This window comes from Nyctibius grandis, chromosome 31 (assembly GCF_013368605.1).
Source record: "Nyctibius grandis isolate bNycGra1 chromosome 31, bNycGra1.pri, whole genome shotgun sequence".
In the NCBI taxonomy this organism is placed as follows: Eukaryota; Metazoa; Chordata; class Aves; order Nyctibiiformes; family Nyctibiidae; genus Nyctibius; species Nyctibius grandis.
The window spans coordinates 5,133,428-5,150,190 of NC_090688.1; the positions used below are offsets into that span (position 1 = coordinate 5,133,428).

Consider the following 16,763-nt stretch of genomic DNA (forward strand, 5'->3'; position numbering starts at 1 on the left):
AACTGGGGGGGGGCTGAGCCCACGCCCCCCTCCCACCCCACCGCCAGCTGGGAGATGCTGTTGGGGGGGTGCCCATGGGGAGGGGGGAGATTTGGGGTCTTTGCTGCTGGCAAGGGCAGGCAGCCAGACTGGGACTCCCAGTGTGCCCAGTGCCGGTTCCCAGCGCGGCGCCGTGGCAGGGGGACGGGCCCCTGCCGCTGCTCTGACCCCGGCCCAGCCCCTGGGGTCCCCGGGGAGCGGCGGGGCGGCGTGCCGTGCCCCGGCCCCGCGGCCCCCATGATATCACCGCCCAGGCACGCCGGCTGCCTCTGCCGCCGCGGCCACGGGCCAGCGCGGGGGGGCTGGGGAGGCCCCACGGCCGGGGGGGGGGCCGGGCAGCGCCCAGGGGGACCCTCTGCACCCCAACGGGGCTGGGAGGGGGCGGGGGAATGCGGGGTGGGGGGCTGGTGAGCACACCCCCCCCATGTGTGCACAGCCATGTTCACACGCGTGTGCGCACACGCCCCTTGCACACAGGCTGCACGTGTCCAGGGGCCCCCCGGCCCCTCGCTGCACACAGGGTGCTCAGCCCGCACCCCCGGGGACCCCCAGCCCCCCCCCAGTGCGCTGGCACCGCAGCCTGGGCACGCTGGGGCTCAGGGGCTGCAGGCGACTGCACACGCGTGTGCACGCTGCCTGCATGCACACACGTGTGCAAGGACACGTGTGGGGCAGAGGGTGGCTTCGGGGAGCGCTGTGGGGCTGGGGGAGCTGTGTGGGGCCGGGAGGGCCGAGGCCCGGCCGGGGCGGGGGGAGGGACATTCCTGGTGTTATTTTATCTGGTTCAAAGTCAGTTCCTGGAATGTTTTTAATTCCAGGATCCGGCCCCGAGCCGGCAGCGCCCGCCCGGCCCCCCACCGCCTCCGCGCCCCACGCGGGGCCGCCCGCAGCCCGGCCCCACGGCAGCACCGGGGCCCGGCACGGGGGGATCAGCCCTTCGGGGGCCTCCGCACCGTGCAGGGACACCCAGGGTGCACCCATGGGTGCCCCAGCCCTGGCGGGTGCCCCCGGAGCCGGGCAGCGGGAAGGACCTGCAGCCCCGCGACGGGACCCCGCTGCCGGCAGACACCACGTTCCCGGCTCCTGCCAGGGACACGCTGGCAGCTCGTCGCCCACCCGGCATCTGGCAGAGCCACGCCAGCGCCGTCTCTCACCAGCAGCCACCGCTGGGCGCAGCCGCCGGTGCCCCAGGGAGGGGCGGGTGGCACCCGGGGGGGGCTGCGGGGCTGGGGCTCCATCCTGAGTGGTGACCGACCCCACATCAGCGGGAGGCGACCGTGGGGGTCCCGGTGCTGGGGGCCCGGGGCTGGGCACGTGCTGCCGCGCTCGGCAGTGGGGCACACGCAAGCACATGGGTGTGCACACGCGTGTTTGCAGGCAGGGGGGTGCATGCATGAGCCGTGGTGAGGCCGGGCTGGGCTTGCAGGGGTGGGGGGTGTGTAGGGTGCCGTGGGTGTGTGTCCCGGGGTCCGGGTGTGCAGGGGGCAGTTGTGCAGCCCCCACACACGCCTGGGCCGGGCGTACGGCGGTGGCCGGCGCCGTGGGCGTGCGCTGGGGCCCACGGGTGTGCCGGCAGGGCCGTGGGAGCCGCCGTGGGTGTTTCCTGGCACACCCAGTGCTGCGGGGGCTGCGCCCGCTCCGACCCGCCCGCGCCCGCTGGCCACGTATGGGTGGGGGGGGCACCCACACCTGCCGGCACCCACAGCCCGGGTCACCCCGCCACGGCAGGGCTGCACCATGGAAGGCAAATATTTGCCCCAGGCCCGTGGCTGAGGCCCCGCCAGGGTGTTTGCCGTGTGTTTGCCATGCTCACCGGGCCGGGGCTGCACCTGGGCCCGATCCCGGGGCACGGGGGGGGCACCCACTCCCCTGCCAGGAGCCGCAGCCACGCACGTCCGGGGCCAGGGCACTGTCACCCCCCCGGGGGCTGAAACACGGTGGGACGGAGCTGGGGCGTGTGCTCGGTCACGTGTGTGCACAATCATGCCTCCCCCATGCAGACACCCCCCTCCAGCACCCCCTGCACACGCAACCCCACAGATACCCCCCACACACATGGACACGCACCCGCAGGGTGACACCCATCCGTCCCCCCCACCCCAGCGGGCACCACACCAAAGGCGTGACGCTGGCGCTGCCGGATTGCTCCATACTGGGAGGACTGGGCTGAGCGCAGCCGGGCCGGCGGGGGCCTGGGGCAGGGCGGGGGGCAGCGAGGAGGAGGTGGGATGGGTGCAGGGGGGTGCGAAGCATCTGGGCTGGGCACCGAGCGCGGCTCTGCCCGGCATCGCCCTGCTGCCAGCGACCCCCCGACTATCACCAGCATCTGCCGGCCCCGGGCGCGGTGATGTCACCCCGGTGGCGCGGTGCGATGCGGCGCCCCGTGTCCCAGCTTGCCTCCCGCTGCGCCGCAGACACCTCCTGCGGGCGCCCTGTGCCGGGCCGGGCTGTGCCGTGCCACGCCGGGCTGTGCCAGGTCACGCTGGGCTGTGCCGTGCCATGCCGTGCTTTGCCAGGCCATACCGTGCCATGCCGTGCCATGCTTTGCCAGGCCTGTCCCACGCACCCCTCGCACCCCAGGCCACTGACCCTGCAGCACCCACCGCCCCACACTCCCCCCCGTTCCCTCGAGGCCCCCCCAAACCCCGAGCTGAGGCCACGGGATGGGAGCTGACGTGGGGACCCCCCGGCTGGGCCGGGGGGGGGGGTCGCGGTCCCCGGGGGCCCACCCGCAGTGAGGCTGTTGGCGCGTGTCCCCCCGTGCATGGCTGCCTGCGCGTGTCCCCCTGCCCACACGCGTGTCCCCCTGCCCACACGCGTGTGCCCGGCCAGGCCGCCATTGCCTTAAAAGGCCTCTGCCGTTCGCTCCCGGCGCGGCCGGCGGCTCCTCTTCCCGTTGCCAAATTTGGCTCGCGCGGCGCGGGCCGGGGGTGTCGGGGGGGGGCAGGGGGCGGCCCGGGGCTCGCTCTACCCGAAATGACGTCAAAGCGGGGTGCTGGCGGCGGTGCCCGGTGCAGCACATGTCACCGCAGGAACCTGAGCCACTTCCTCCCCCGGCCCCGGCTTCCTCCGGCGCTCGGCTGCCCCCGGGGGCTCGGGGTCCAGCAGGGCCCCCCCAGCGCCACGGCCGGGCCCCCGGGTGGTCCCTGGTCCTGCGCTGTCTGTGGGGTGCTGGGACCCCCGTGGGGCTCTGGGTCGTCCCCCCCTCCCCAGCTTCCTCCTCCAAGTCCCTGGGGCGCGGGGACGTGGCAGAGGGGACACGCGCAGGGTGCAGGGGACACGGGCGGCCATGAAGGGCTGTGGGATGGGGGACGGTCCTGCCCCCTCCCCAAATAACAGCCCCCCGCTCATCCCCCCCTTCCCCAGGGCGGGGGAAAGCCGCCGGGAAACAAACCTGCAGCTGCAGGTGGGGAAACTGAGGCACGGCCTCGCCAGGCTCTGGCGATTGAACCGGGGCATCGGGGTGGCAGCAGGTTTGTGGCCACCAACCCCTCCACCCCGCCGTGACGCAGGAGGGCCGGTGACGGCACCCGCGGGTGGCCCGGCTGGTGGAACCGGCCCGGCTCCTCGGGGCACGTCGGTGCGGCCCGAGGGATGGCACCAGGCGCACCCGGTCGGGCGAGCACGGCGCCAGGGTCAGTGCCCAGGGCGAGGGGACCCCAGCCTGGGAAGGGGGCAGCTCCACGCGCCCCCCACGCTTTCGGGGTTCCCTCCTCCTGTGGGCCCAGGTGTGTGCACGTGTGTACATGTGCATAGCTGGGCACACGCATGTGCACCTGTGCATAGCTGTGTGCACACACATGTGCAGTAAACACGTATGTATGGCTGCGTGTAGGGATGGGCACAGCTGTGTGTGCAGAGCTGAAAACATGCATGACACCCCCTGTACCTGTGCACACGTGTGATGTGTGGCCATGCATGTGCAGGGGGTGTGCACACATGTATGGGCAGTGCTGAACACATGCACACATGTGTGTCCCCCCCTCCATGACACGGACAGCACCGCCAGGCTCGGTTGCATCCAGAACTGCCCGAATTTATTTCAAAAATAAAAAATAAAATATTAAAGACCGAAAGCCTCGCTCTCCCCCCGCCCCCCCCTCCCCGAAACACACACACACACACACACACAAAAAAAAAGACTTTTACAGACAAAAAAACACATCACGTGGGTTCGCTATTTGCACAGATCTCCTGACGGAAAAAAATCAACGTCGGACAAGGAAAAGGGGTTCTAGGGCCTACGGAGACTATGTCAGTGTTGGCTCAGTCGGGTCGTTAATGTCTATAAATACCGGCCGGGGCCGGGCCCGGGGGTCACTTAGTCAGGATTTTTTTATATTTTTTTTTTTTTTCTTTTTTTCTTCTCCTTTTTTAAGTTAAAAAAGAAAAACCCACGGCGAGGCGGGCGCAGGGAGCCCAGCGCCTCGGGAGTTGGTCTCTGCCGCAGAGGGAAGGCGCCGGTTCTTCTCCCTCCAAAAACAAAATCAACCCCCACCCCAAAAGAACCCCCCCCCATACCCTGGCTGCGGCGGCGGGGCCCAGGCACACGCGTGTCCCCCCCGGGGGGCCCAGCCCCGCAGCTGAGCAATGCTACATATAGAAGGGAAGGAAAACAAACGGCCCCCGACCCCGGGGGGGCCCCAGCACCTCCGAAAGAACCTTCATCTCCTCCTGCCCGCGGCGGGGTGGGGTGGGGGGGACGCCGGGGGGGTGGAGCCCACCCCGCTGTGCCCCTCTTCACAGCCAAGCAGCAATATCCCCCAGGGACCCCCCGGTGCCAACGGGGAGGACGCGGGAGGGGGGCAGCAGCTCCTGCCCGCTCCCCCCCAGCTCCCCACGCCCAGCCCCGGCGGGGCGGGGGGTGAGGCTGCCGTGACCCCCCCCCCCCAGCACGGGCAGGGTGGGCTCCGAGGCGTCCGGTCGCAGGAGATGGCAAATCTAGAGGAGATCTGGCCCGTGACAACGGCAAGGACACCGGTGGGAGCGGGGTGGGGGCGGCGGGAGCGGGACCCCCCCACCCCGGGGCACGGCTCTATGCTACGACGAACTCGGATTTCATGTCCGCCTTGACCTCGGGCTTCCACACCGAGTCCTCGAAGTCCAGGTCCAGGCTGCCCTCGCTGGAGACGCTGCTGTTGCTGTTGGTGCGGCCGGCCTTGCGGTTGGGCAGCCAGTGGTAGGGGGCCCGCGCGTCCCGGCGCGCCTTCCGCCGCAGCCGCTTCTGCTGCATCAGCAGCTGCAGCCGCTCCACCTTGCAGCGCGTCGCCCGGTTCTCCGTCTGCCGCAGGCGGTCCCCTGCCAGGGCGAAGGCGGCGGGGGGTCACGGAGGGGGCCGAGCTTCCCGCAGCCCCCTGCCCGCACACACCCCCAGAGTGGGGTCCCCACTGGTCCCCACTGGGGAGAAGACCCTTCCCGTGGTGTGGTGCTACGGGGGCATTTCCCTGACCCCCCCCAGCCTGGCACGGGTCTGGCCCCGCTGCGGCGCGTGGGAGGACAATGGAGGCTCCAGGCTTGGGAGTCCCTGTGCCAGAGCAAATGGGGCTGGAAGAGGGGCTGGGAGCACCGAACCCCCGTCCATAGTGAGTGGGAGGGGGTCTCAGGACACAGCAAAGCCACACAAAGGGGACGGAGTGTCTCTGCGTCCCTCCTGCCTCAGTTTCCCCCAGGACAGGGACGTGGCAGCACCACCAGCACCCAACGCCGCCGCTCCAGCAGGGTCGCAGTGGGTGACGCTCCAGCCTGGCCCCACACCCCAAACACAGCTCAGGGCTTAGGGCACAGCGTGTCCCACCGCTCCGCGGGGGCACAACGGGGACAGCGCTCACTGCAGCCACCCCAAAGGGGGGGCCGCCCAGCTCAGCCCCTCTGCGCACCACACTCAGCCGCGGCCCCGGCACAGCCTCACTGGGACCCCCAGTGCCTTTTGTGGTGGGCAGAGGGGCTGGAGCAGGGCAGGGGACCCCCCCCAACTCCCCAGGGGTGCTGGCCATCCCTCACCCCTGCAGGGTCAGGCAGGAGCAAAGCTTTGCCCCGCAGAGACCCTGCAAACCTGCGGGGCCACCATCCTGATTGACACCTGTCAATCATTCAGCCCCCTCCCTGCAGGGGGACGCGCTGGCCCCTGCCCCATCCTGCTTCCAGCGACCCCTGCGGAGGGGGTCCCATGCAAAGGGGGGGGTCAGCTCTGGCCTGGGGGGGCTGCAGGGGCTCCCCAGCCCTCCCCTGCCCACAAGCACCTGCAGACCCAGGGGTGACGGGACTGGTAGCCCCCCGGCATGCAGTGGCCCCCCCCCCACGCGGGCGCAGCCGGGCTCACCGCTGGGCTTGCACATCCGGATCTGGCTTTGGCACTGGACGACGGGGTGCAGGGCGGGGGAGGCCGCGGCCGCCGGCAGCGGCTCTGAGGTAGTTTTGGTGGCGAGGTCCGGGGAGGCGGCAGGCGAGGAGGAGGAGGAGGAGGAGGAGAACTGCGTCTGGCAGCGGAGCTGCGTCAGGGACTGGGGCATGCCCTGGTAGTGTCGCGTGGCGCTGAGGAGGTCGTTCAGGATCTGCAGGATGGTGCCGATGTCCCGCCGCGGCCGCCCGCTGCTGTCCTGGCAGTTGGGGTGCAAAGTGCCTGTTGGGGGGGAAAAAGAGATGGGGGGTGTGAGATGAGCAGCCCCTCTGCCCCCACGTCACCCCCCAGCCCCTCCGTCACCTCCAGCCTCTCCAGCCCCCCATCACCCCCACATCACCCCCCAGCCCCCCCGTCACCCCCATGTCACCCCCCAGCCCCCTCGTCACGTACCGGAGAAGGTCCCTGAGAAGACCCCAGGCGCGTGGTTGACGAAGCTCTCGATGACGGCGCCGGGTTTGCGGGATCGGGCGGCGGGGGCAGGACCGGCGCCCGGGGAGCTGCTGCTGCGGGTGCCGCACTCCACCTGCGCGGGGCAGAGAGACGTGGGGTCAGCCAGGCGTGACGGGGGGGCACACAGCCCTGCTCCAGCCCTTCTGCCCCCCTCAAACAGCGGGGTCAGGCCAGGAGACCCCACAGCAGCCCCAGGCAGGGAGTGGGGTCCAGCTGGCACCACCCACCCCAGTTTTACTGGGACACAAGGGACTGGCCTGTCCCACCCCCCCATGCACTGGTGTTCCCAGCTCCAGGGGACAGGCGTGGGGGGACAGGCAGGCTCTGGGGGTGAGCACAGCAAGAGCCTGGGTCACACCGTGTCCCCGAGCCCCTGCCCAGGACCTGGGGGCACTCTGCGCCCCGGGCAGGGGCACACCCTTGTTCCCTATCTGGGGAAACTGAGGCAGGGAAGGGCATTGCCACAGCAGGGCTGGGCACAGCCCGGCTTTGCTCCTCTGCCCCAAGAGCACTGGGACCCCCCCGGGCCTGACTCACCTCGGAGCAGGAGGAGACGACGCTGCTGTTCACCGTCTGCGCGCTGGCCCCGTGCGACCGGAACATCCCGGCGGTGACGGGAGCGGGGTGGGGGGCGTTACAGTACATGGGGGGGGCCGGCGCGGCGGGCGCGGGGCTGGCGGCCGGGCTCTGCTGGCACGTGGGCACCACGGGGATGCGGGCGAAGCCGGAGCCGGTGCCGCCGTGCAGCGTCCGGCAGTGGGGGCTGGCGGCAGCCCCCGCCTCGCCGCGGCTGGCAATGACGTGCCGGTGCTGGAGCTGCCCGCTGCTCTGCTGAGCTGCCAGCTGGAGCTGCACGAACATCATATGGTCGCCCACGCGCAGGGCCAGGGTCAGCGGGGACCGTCCCGACAGGAAATCATTGACCTGGGGAGAGAAGGACCCCGGTGAGCCCCGGCACACGGCGACCCGCCGCACGGACCCCCCCGGTGCCAAGCAGGGGGACGGCTGCTGCCCTTGCAGGGGCCATAGGGACGGGGCATTAGGGCAGGGAAGGGGCGACCCCCTCCCCACAGCCCCTCCCCATGCCCGCAGCCCTGCCAGGCAGGCGAGCCCGGCCATCGTCCCCGCACGACCCCAGCCCGGTGCCAGCTCCATCAGCTGACAGCGCCGGGGGGGTATTTTTCTCCCTCCTGCTCTCCCCACCCTTTATCTCCCAGCACAAAACGGCTGTGCCATGCCGTGCCGTGCCACGGCCAGCATGCTCCAGGCACCCACCCCCAGGGTCAGCGCTGCTCCTCCAGCCAGCCCAGCGCCAGCACGGGGGTTGCCCCCCCCCAGCACAGGGAGCAAGCGAGGATGGGGAGGGGGCAGGTGAGGACATGCCGGGTCCCCACCGTGCCCATCACCATGGCTTGGGGCTGCCAGGCAGGGCAGGAGAGGGGAGCCCACCCCCCACAGCACCGCCCGAGGGGGGGCAGGCCGGGGGGGCAGCTGCACAGGCAGGATTTGCCCCTGCCTCCCCCGCTGCAGGCAGGTGATGGAGCAGCTGCAGCGCCGAGACAAGAGGAGGGCCCTGACCCTGCCCCGGCTGTGGCTGTGGAGGGGGGGCCCAATCCCCAACACCTGCTGCCCCCCCAGCACCCCCTCAGCCCCCCCACAGGCATAAATCCCTCAACATCTGTGCCAGGGAACGGGGAGCCCCCCCGTACCGCTGAGCATCCCCCCACGATCCAGGGGGGCTGGGGCAGCCACGAGCCCCCCACCCCGTGCCTCTCCCCCCCCCCGGCACAGCCGGCTGCAGGCACGGGCTCCGGCGCAGGCAGGGCTGCGGGCAGGACGCCGGGTCATGGCTAATGGGGCTGACGCCACCGCCGCCCCCCCCAAGCCGAGCCATTCTAGGGCACGGCCAGGCCCCGCTCCCCAGCCCGTCACGTGCGGCTCCCGGCACACGTCACCCCCCCGCCCCCCCACTGGCACCTCCGGGGCACAGCCAGTGCCCGCGGCAGGACGAGGTGAGGGGTCCCAAGCGGACCCCCAGCCCCGCGCTGTCCCCTCACCCCCATGTCCCCCAGCCGGGCCCCCCCAGCCCCGTCCCGGCTCCCCCGCGCCCCGTTCCAGCGGAGGCCGGTTCTGAGAAGCCGTGGGAAAAGCAGCTTTAAAAATACCCGCAGCAAAGCCCCGAGCGCGTCGGGCGGAGGCTGCAGAGGAAGCGGTGGGCGTGAAGGAGCCACGGCAGCTCTGGACACGGAGGTTACGGGGCGAGGGGGTGGGCAGGCACATGGGCATGCGTGTGCACACAGCACCTGGCCGCAGGGAAGCGTCACCCCAGCCCCTGTCCTGCCCCACGGCTCAGACTCTGCCTCAGTTTCCCTGCCCGCAGCAGCCAGGGGTGGACACGTGCCCACCTGGCAGCTCTGTCCCCCCTCGGCACCGTTGGGGCCCTGCAAACGTGGCGTCCCGTCCCCACCGCTCGGTCACAACCCCCCCAGTTCCAGCCACAACAGCACCGCGACTCCGGCACAGAGCCCCCCGCGGGCGGCAGAGCCCGGGCAGGCAGCCCCGGCCCCCCACGGCCCCACTGCAGCTCTTGGAGCCAGCGCAGGTGGGACGTTCCCCATGGGGCACAAACACAGGGACCCCCGGGACCCCCAAACCGGGGTGCAGCGATGGGTTTGGGGCAGGGGACCGGCCCCCTCCTGCCACCCCACAGACCCCAGCCCTGTGCCTGGGACGGGCAGTTCCCAGCCCTCCCCACCACCGAGACCCTGCGTGGGGAGCAGGGTCCGCTCGCAGCCCTATCCCCTGCGCAGGGGGAGGCAGCCGGGGCAGGAGCACCCACCCCAGCTCCTGCCACCCTCCAGCACCCGGCCTGCCCGGGGGAGCCCCGCACACCTCCCCGGGGCCCCCCTGACGTCAGCGGCACCCGAGGCCGCCTCCCCGCTCCATCTGACTCACGCCCGCCTGCGCCCTGCCTGACCCCTCGCAGCGCTGGCAGAAACCAGAGCACCCCGAGCCCACGCCGAGCCCGTGCCGCGGGGCGCTTCCCAGCAGCACCAAAAACAACCCCCCCCCCCCCCCCTCCCTCCCCGGGGTCCCACGGCCTCCCCCGGCCCACGGCACCCTGGCGCAGCCGGGGGCTCGGAGCCGGCTCAGCCCCCGCGGTGCCCCAGGCCGGCCCGGCAGGACCGCGGCGCTGGGGCTCCCAGCACCCGCCCCCACGCCGCTGCCAACCCCCCGGGCGAAACCCGGCCGCTCCAATGCAAACACGTCCCACCCAGCCGCCAGCTCGGCCGCCCACGGACGCAGGGAGGACCCCGGCCCTCCCAGCCAGCTCCGCCGTGGGGCCGGGACAGCCCCAATGGGAGTCCGGGGCTGCCGAGCCCCCAAAGCCCCCAGGCCCAGGGGTCCCCCGGGACCCCGCCAAGCCCGCGGAGGGGATCGGGCTGCACCGTGCCGGGCTCGGGAACCGCAGGGATGGGGCAAGTGTCTCCCGGCTGCTTCTCAGAAACGCCCATGACTCAGAGAACGCCGCATTCCCGGCTCGCTCCAACGCCCGGCCCCGCGTCACCCCGGCCCCCAGCCCCACGCACCCCCTGGTCCCCCACCCGGGCTGGCGGAGAGCGGGGGCTGCCCCGACCAGCCCCTGCCCCGAGCGGGGAGGGCAGCACCCCACGCAGACACAGCCAAGCTGTCCTGCTTCAGCTCCTGGCAGATCCAGAGGGGAAAGGCCAGGCCAGGCCCAGGCCAAGGAGGGGGCAGCAGGAAACGCCCCCCCCAGGCCCTCGCCGCGCTCTCCAGCCGGGCGCAGCTGCGGCCCACAGCCGGGTCCCACCGCCCCAACGCTCGCGGGGGTTTCTCCGTGCCAAGGAGGGCAGAGGGCCAGAGCCCCTCGGCCACGTTCCTCTGGCGCAGCCCTCGGTAGAGCCGGGCTGGCTGGGCAGGATGTGTCCCCGTCCCCCCCCAGTGCTCTGCCATCGGGCAGAGGGACCGGGGGAAGGAAGAGCCGAGGCTGCAGGATCCAACGCCAGCTGCCCACGCGGGCGCTGCCGTGCCGGGGCCGTGGGCACGGCTCCCTGGAAAGCGGGGGCAGCCGCCGAGCGTGCCGGGCGGAAGGAAGCGCGGCGAGTCCTTCCAGGAAGACCCCGTGCCGCTGGGCCGGGGCGCGGCGTCACCCCCTTCCCCGGGGCACCTGGGCGGGGAGGGGGTGGCAGCACCCCGGCCCCCCGCCGCCCCCGGAGGAAGCCGGCGCAGCTCTCCCTGCGCTGCCGGAGGATGCGTGACGCAGGCAGAGCCGAGCGAGGCATGAATGAGAGGAGTGGTTTCCTGCCCCCCCTCCGCCCCCCAGGTGCTGGCGGTTCCTCCTGCGCAGCCCCGGCTTCCTGAATCACCGACCCGGGAGGAACCCGCAGTGGGCAGGGGGGTGCAGAGCCGCTTCCCGCCTGCCTGCCGCGGCTGCCAACCCCCCAGGCAGACCCTCCAGGGGAAAACCAGGCGGCACGGTGCAGCCACCGGCCCGCGGGCCACCAGGCCATAGCCCACACCCCGCTCCTGAGCCCACTGTGCTGGGACCATGGCTGCCAGAGGCAGCTGCCTCCACAGATGCAGGGGGTACCCCAAGCCCCGCAGCTCCCCAGTACATCCCACCTCACTGCCCACCCCGGGGGGAGCTGCACAGCCCCACCAGAAATGGTCCCAGCCCCGAGGCCAGCACATGCACCAGGACCCCAGGGCTGGGCTGCCAGAACCAGCCCCCTCGCACAGCTCTGCACCCCAGCTGGGACGGGCAGCGCCCTGCGAGCAAACCGGGCTCCCCAGGGACTCTGGCAAGGGAAGGCAGAGGCAGGAGCTGGCACAGGACTCCTGATCCAAGCTCACTCCCTCGGCCCACACAGGGTTAAACCAGCTGCCGAATGTCAAGGTCACCCCAGACAGCCAAGGGCACCACAGGTCAGCAAAGGTCCCCACACGCTGGCCCTCGCCACGTCCCCATGGGGGGCACAGCCGTGCCCCCCTCAAGCCCCCCTGCCCTGCGGCACAGCGCGGGGTCAGGTCCCTTGTCCCCAGCCGGCGAGGCAGGTTAAACCAACCCCTGTAAAACCGAAGCCGCAGCCTGGGCCGGAAAGGCAGGAGGGAGCCGAGCAGCGATAACAGAGAGACTGAAAACAAAGAAGCCGGGGCCTGCGCGGCTGGGGGTAAATTCCACCTCGGCGGCTGCGCGCGCACCCCGGCTCCCCCAGCCTGGGAACGCTTCCTCCCGCGGGTGCGGGACCCCCCCGCCCCGACACCTCCCGCGCTGGAGGCCGCCCCGCCAGCTGCCAAGAACTTCACAGTTATTCTAAACACGGCCCCCGCCAGCGCCGCCCCCCCGTGCCCCCTCCTCGGCACCCGGCGCCTCAGCCCAAGGCCACCGCGGCGGCACACGGAGAGCGCCGGAGCACCCGGGCGCTGCCAATTCCCCCCACACCCCCCAAGGACGGCTCCAAGGAGAGGGGAGCTGGGAGAAGCCAGGCTCTGCATCCCTGAGCCCCCAGCACAGCCCAGTGGCCCCACGAGCCCCTGGCACAGCCCTGCCAGCCCCCTCGGTGCACACCGCCAGCCCCGGACCCCGGTGCGGGGCACACAGCCAGCCCTGCCTCTGCCCCACGGGGGGCTGCAGCCCCGCACCCCCAGGCAGCGCCCTGGCCCGCCGGGCTCCGCCGCCGACCTGCTGCGTGACCTTGAGTGAGTCACTTCACCTCCCGGCGCCTCTGCCCTCCCCGGCCGCCGGCGTGTTTGGGCTGCGAGCGCTGCGGCGTGGGACCTCCCTGCGCCCGGCGCTGCACAGGATGACGGTGCCCGCCCCAGGCACCACCCTCAGCGCTCCCAACCCCTTCTCAAGGTGAAACCCGAACAAAGCACTGAACACCAAAGGCTCTGGGGGGGGGGAAGAGGAGCCGGGTCGCAGCAGCCCCTTGTCCCCCACCGCCCTGCGGAGCCTCCTTTGTCTCTCCGGGTGCCGCGGCAGCGAGCCTCTCACCTGAGTTTCAGTTAAGCTTTCCAGAGCTTGCATCACCGACTGTTCTGGCCTGGACGCCTGGGACTGGGAATGAAAAAGAAAAGAAAGGAGGGGGGGGATTAACATTACAAATGCAGAGAAGGAGGGGGCGGCTGTGCGGCAGGAGGGGAGGGATGACATGTCACTTCCACTATTTCTACACAAGCCCTGAGAAAGCAGTGAAATATTAAACCCGGTGCCGTGCCCAGCCCAGCGCTGCCTCCTCGGCGAGGGCCGGGGGGGTGCCAGCACGACCTCGCCCGGGGCTTTAATAATAGATGGGCACGAGTGGGAGGGAGGGGGGGAGCAGCAGAGGGGCCGCTTACCATCAAGCCGGCCTCCACGGTGGGCACCAGCGTCAGCTTGCTGCCTTCGCCGACCCCCAGGTCCTGCAGTTTTCCAGAGCTGAGCCGGCTGCGGGGAGAGGAGAGATGCCACAGGCGAGGTCAGCGCTGCCTCGGCCGCACCGGGGGGGGACCCCAGCCGCAAGCCCGCCTGCTCCCAGGGGAACGAGCCCCCCCCAGCCCAAGCATTTCCCACACCTGGCAGGGGAGGGGAGCCCGGCACCCCGCTGCCCCCTGCACCCCGGGGGGGCCGCACACGGTGCCGGGGTACCCCCCCTCCATGCACAGCGCAAATGGGGCCCGGGGCAGGGCCGGGGGGGCTGCAGCGATCAGTCTGGGGCTGGGGGGGCCGCGGAGCCCCGTGGCACTGGAAACCTGCCCACGGCGGGGCGGGGGGGAGCAGCTGGGACCAGCGTGGGGTGGGGGAGGCGGCACGGGGGGACGTGCCCCCCCCGACCCGGAGGTGCCGGCAGATGTACGCGGTCTCCCCCGCTTCCCTTCTCCGACCCGGGCGAGACTCTTCAAGTTACTCCAGGCCGGGGCCGAGCCCCCCCCGGGCCCCGCTCCCCTCGGGGGGGCCGCGCAGCCCCCTCGGACCGGCCCTTCGGCAGACAAAGGACCCCCCCCCCCCCCCCTCCCCGGCCCTCCCAGCGCTGGGGGCTCGGGGGGGCCGGGCCGCGCCGCCGCCGAAGTTGAGCCCAGAACAAAGGGCAGGGCCCCCGCGGCACGGCCGGGCCCACCGCCCACAAAGGAGCCCGGCGAGGGCCGAGCGAGGGGGCGGCGGCCGCGCTCCGGTCCCCGGCACGGCCCGCAGCCTCCCCCCCCCCCCCGCCCCCTCCACCCCGGCCCCCGGCTCGCCCCCGCCCGCGGCCCCCCGGGCTGCCCCCCCCCGACCCGCGGAGGAATGGGGCCGGGCAGGGGGAAGGGGGGCGGGCGCCTTTGTGCGGTGCCGAGCCCGGTGCGAGGGGGCCGCCCCCGCGCCCAGCCCCGCTGCCGGGGGCCCGGGGCCCCCCCCGCGCCCAGCCCTACCTCTCTTTGTGCAGCAGCGCCAGCCGCTCCTTGGGCACCTTGAGCCGCTGGGACAGGCGCCGCTTCAGCCCCTCCACCGTCTCCTCGGCGGGCACGGAGAGCTCATAGCGGGTCCCGGTGGTGGTGTTGATGTAGAGGTTCATGGGGGGCTCGTTCGGGACCACCTCGCAGGCGGGAGCCCCGCGGCTGCAGCTCCTGGCGCCGGGCTGCGGGTCCATCCGCCGACCTGCGGGGGGAGCGGCGGTCGGTGCCGGGGGGCGACGGAGGAACGCGGAGCGGGGGGGGGGGAGCGGACAAAGGAGGGAGCGGGGCCCGCTCCGCCGCACGCCCCGGCGGTACCCACGGGAACTCCGGCGCCGCTTCGAGTCCTCCGTGCGGGGTCCGGGAGGAGCCGGGGGGGGGAACGAGGGGCGATCCCCGGGCCGGGCTCTCGGCGGCCCCGGCGAAATAAATTAAAAAAATTAAGCAACAACAAAAAAAAATGCCCCGTTCTGCTCCCGCTCCGGCGGGGCGAGGGGAGGCGGCGCTGGCTGCCTGCGGGAGGGGGGCGGTGGAACCGGCGCTGCCCGTCCGCCGCCGCCGCCTTTCTCCGCTCCGCCGCTCGCTCTGTCTGTGCCGGGGCTCCCGGGGGCGGGGTGCGGGCCCGGAGGCCGCGGCGAGGGGCGGGGAGGCGGCGAAGGACGCGTCGCTCCCCCCCGTGCTCTGGGGCCGGACCCGCCGAACCGGCCGCCGCCGCCGCGCGCTGCCGTGGAAGCGCCGACCGGGGCGGGGGGGGGGAAGTTACAACGGAGCAACGTCCCGCGGGCGGGGCCTCGCCCTCATTCACTCCGGCTCCTCCGGCGGCCGCAGCCAATAGGAGCGCGCCCAGCGCCCAGACATCCCACGGTGGCAGCCAATAGGGAGGGGGCGCTGGCTCCCCACGTGGCCCGGTGGGCGGGCGGCCCGGCCGGATTCCTCCCGCCCACGCGGCCGCGCGGCCCCGCCCCCTCCGCCGCCCCCCGCGCGCCCTCGCGCCGCGCCCGGAGCCATTCATAATCCCGGGCCGCACAACAAAGGGGCCCGGGGCGGCGGGGGGGGGGGCGCTGGGCCCGGCAGCGCTGAGCACCCGGCGGGGAGCGGGGCTGCCCGGGGAGCTGCCGGGGCAGCGGTTGCGGTGCAAGGCCCGGGGGCGGAGGGCCGGGCGCCGCGGAAGGGTGAACGCGGGACACGGGCAGGCGGCGGCCCGCAGCGATGCGGCGGGGGCGGTGAGCGGCCCCCGCACCGGAGGAGGCCACGGCGGGAGGGGACTGCTGGCGCGGCCGGGCGGGGAGCCGGAGCCCCCGGAGCCGAGTGACGCGGGGACACCGAGGCGGAAAGGGCGGGGGGGGGGAACACACGCACAGTCACCAGCGGCCGGGCACACCCGCCCGGTCACACGCACCCGCCCGCTCACCCTCCCGGTGACGCCGTTACAGCTACGGGAAACTGCCCGGACGCGGGGCTAAACCCCCCGCGCCCCCCAGCACGCTCCTGCTGCCGCCCCCCCCCACCCCCAATAATCCCGTACCGGAGACCCCCGACTCAGCGGCCCCAGCCGGCCCAGACCGGGAGGGTAGAATGGACACACCGTAGCCCCGGGGCCCCGGCCCGGCACCCGCACCCGGGGGGGCCCGGGGCGAGGGGGGGGGGGGGGGGCTATGAGTCAGCAAAGCGCGGGCGCCCTCTGCCGGCCCCGCCGCGCCCCGCGGGCCCCCCCGGGGGCAGGAGGAGCGGCGGGGTCCGGGGAGCCCTTACCGAGACACCGGAGAGCCCGGCCGCGGTGCCTGCCCCCGGGGGCAGGCAAAGCCCCGAGTGACCGGGGATACGGAGGGTCCCGGCGGGTGGGAAGCGCTCCCGGACACCCCGAGCGGGTGGGCTCTGCCGTGTGTCCCCCCGGGGAGCCGCCGGACCCGGGGAAGCGGAGCCATCCCGCCCGCTCCGGAGCCGCTCGGGAACACCGAATGAGCCCAGTCCCGGTCCGCGGTTCCCCCCCCGACAGCCCGGCCCGCCCGCAGCCTGCCCCGGCCCCACTCACCGAGCCCGGAGCGCTGTTCCCCGGTTCCCCGGCGCGGCTGGAGCTGAGCTGCCTCCGGCGGCAGGAACGGAGAAAGAGACCCCGAAAACTTCCCGGGGGGTCGCGGTTCGGTGCCCCCTCCCGAGCGCTGGAGCCCGACCGAGCGCAGCCCTGACGCGGAGCTGCCGGGGAGGTGCCCCAAGTTTTATCCCGCACCGCCCGGGGTGGAGCTTGGCGGGGGCAGGGACCGGCCTGGCCCCGGCCCCGGCCGCAGCACCGGCCCCGGCCTCAGCGGGACCCGCAGGTGACGCGGCCGCACCTGCTCCCGGGGGGGTCCCGGCCCCCGGTCCCGGCCCCTGCCCTGGGGGTCTCAGCCCCGGGTCCTGCTCCCGGGGTCCCGGTTCGGCGTCCCCCTGCTCCCGGTGTCAGCCCTCC

General features: G+C 73.0%; 1 protein-coding gene across 3 annotated transcripts; it reads right to left on the bottom strand.

The window, feature by feature from the left end:
* Window positions 1-4,195: 4,195 nt before the first annotated feature.
* Window positions 4,196-16,494, bottom strand: MIDN (midnolin). Of its 3 annotated transcripts, none has more exons than XM_068420813.1 (8): window positions 16,350-16,494; window positions 14,297-14,522; window positions 13,250-13,337; window positions 12,906-12,968; window positions 7,427-7,813; window positions 6,830-6,962; window positions 6,359-6,658; window positions 4,196-5,337 (listed from the first exon to the last, which is right to left on the bottom strand). In XM_068420813.1, the coding sequence occupies exons 2-8, from the start codon at window positions 14,512-14,514 to the stop codon at window positions 5,075-5,077; spliced, it is 1,452 nt and encodes a 483-aa protein (XP_068276914.1). In that variant the 5' UTR covers window positions 14,515-14,522; window positions 16,350-16,494; the 3' UTR covers window positions 4,196-5,074. The 3 variants fall into 3 exon arrangements, with proteins under 3 accessions (XP_068276914.1, XP_068276916.1, XP_068276915.1); XM_068420815.1 differs by lacking the exon at window positions 16,350-16,494 and adding an exon at window positions 15,843-15,914; XM_068420814.1 differs by lacking the exon at window positions 16,350-16,494 and adding an exon at window positions 14,640-15,030.
* Between the last annotated feature and the right edge of the window lie 269 nt (window positions 16,495-16,763).

What these genes read in the sequence shown, in the direction of transcription:
- MIDN (XM_068420813.1), bottom strand. Translation starts at nt 14,514, where the DNA reads ATGGACCCGCAGCCCGGCGCCAGGAGCTGCAGCCGCGGGGCTCCCGCC. An exon ending in GCGCTGCTGCACAAAGAGAG is followed by an intron (nt 13,338 to 14,296) that starts GTAGGGCTGGGC and finishes CTCTCCCCGCAG; the next exon opens with CCGGCTCAGCTCTGGAAAAC. An exon ending in TCGTCTCCTCCTGCTCCGAG is followed by an intron (nt 6,963 to 7,426) that starts GTGAGTCAGGCC and finishes TGCCCCGCGCAG; the next exon opens with GTGGAGTGCGGCACCCGCAG.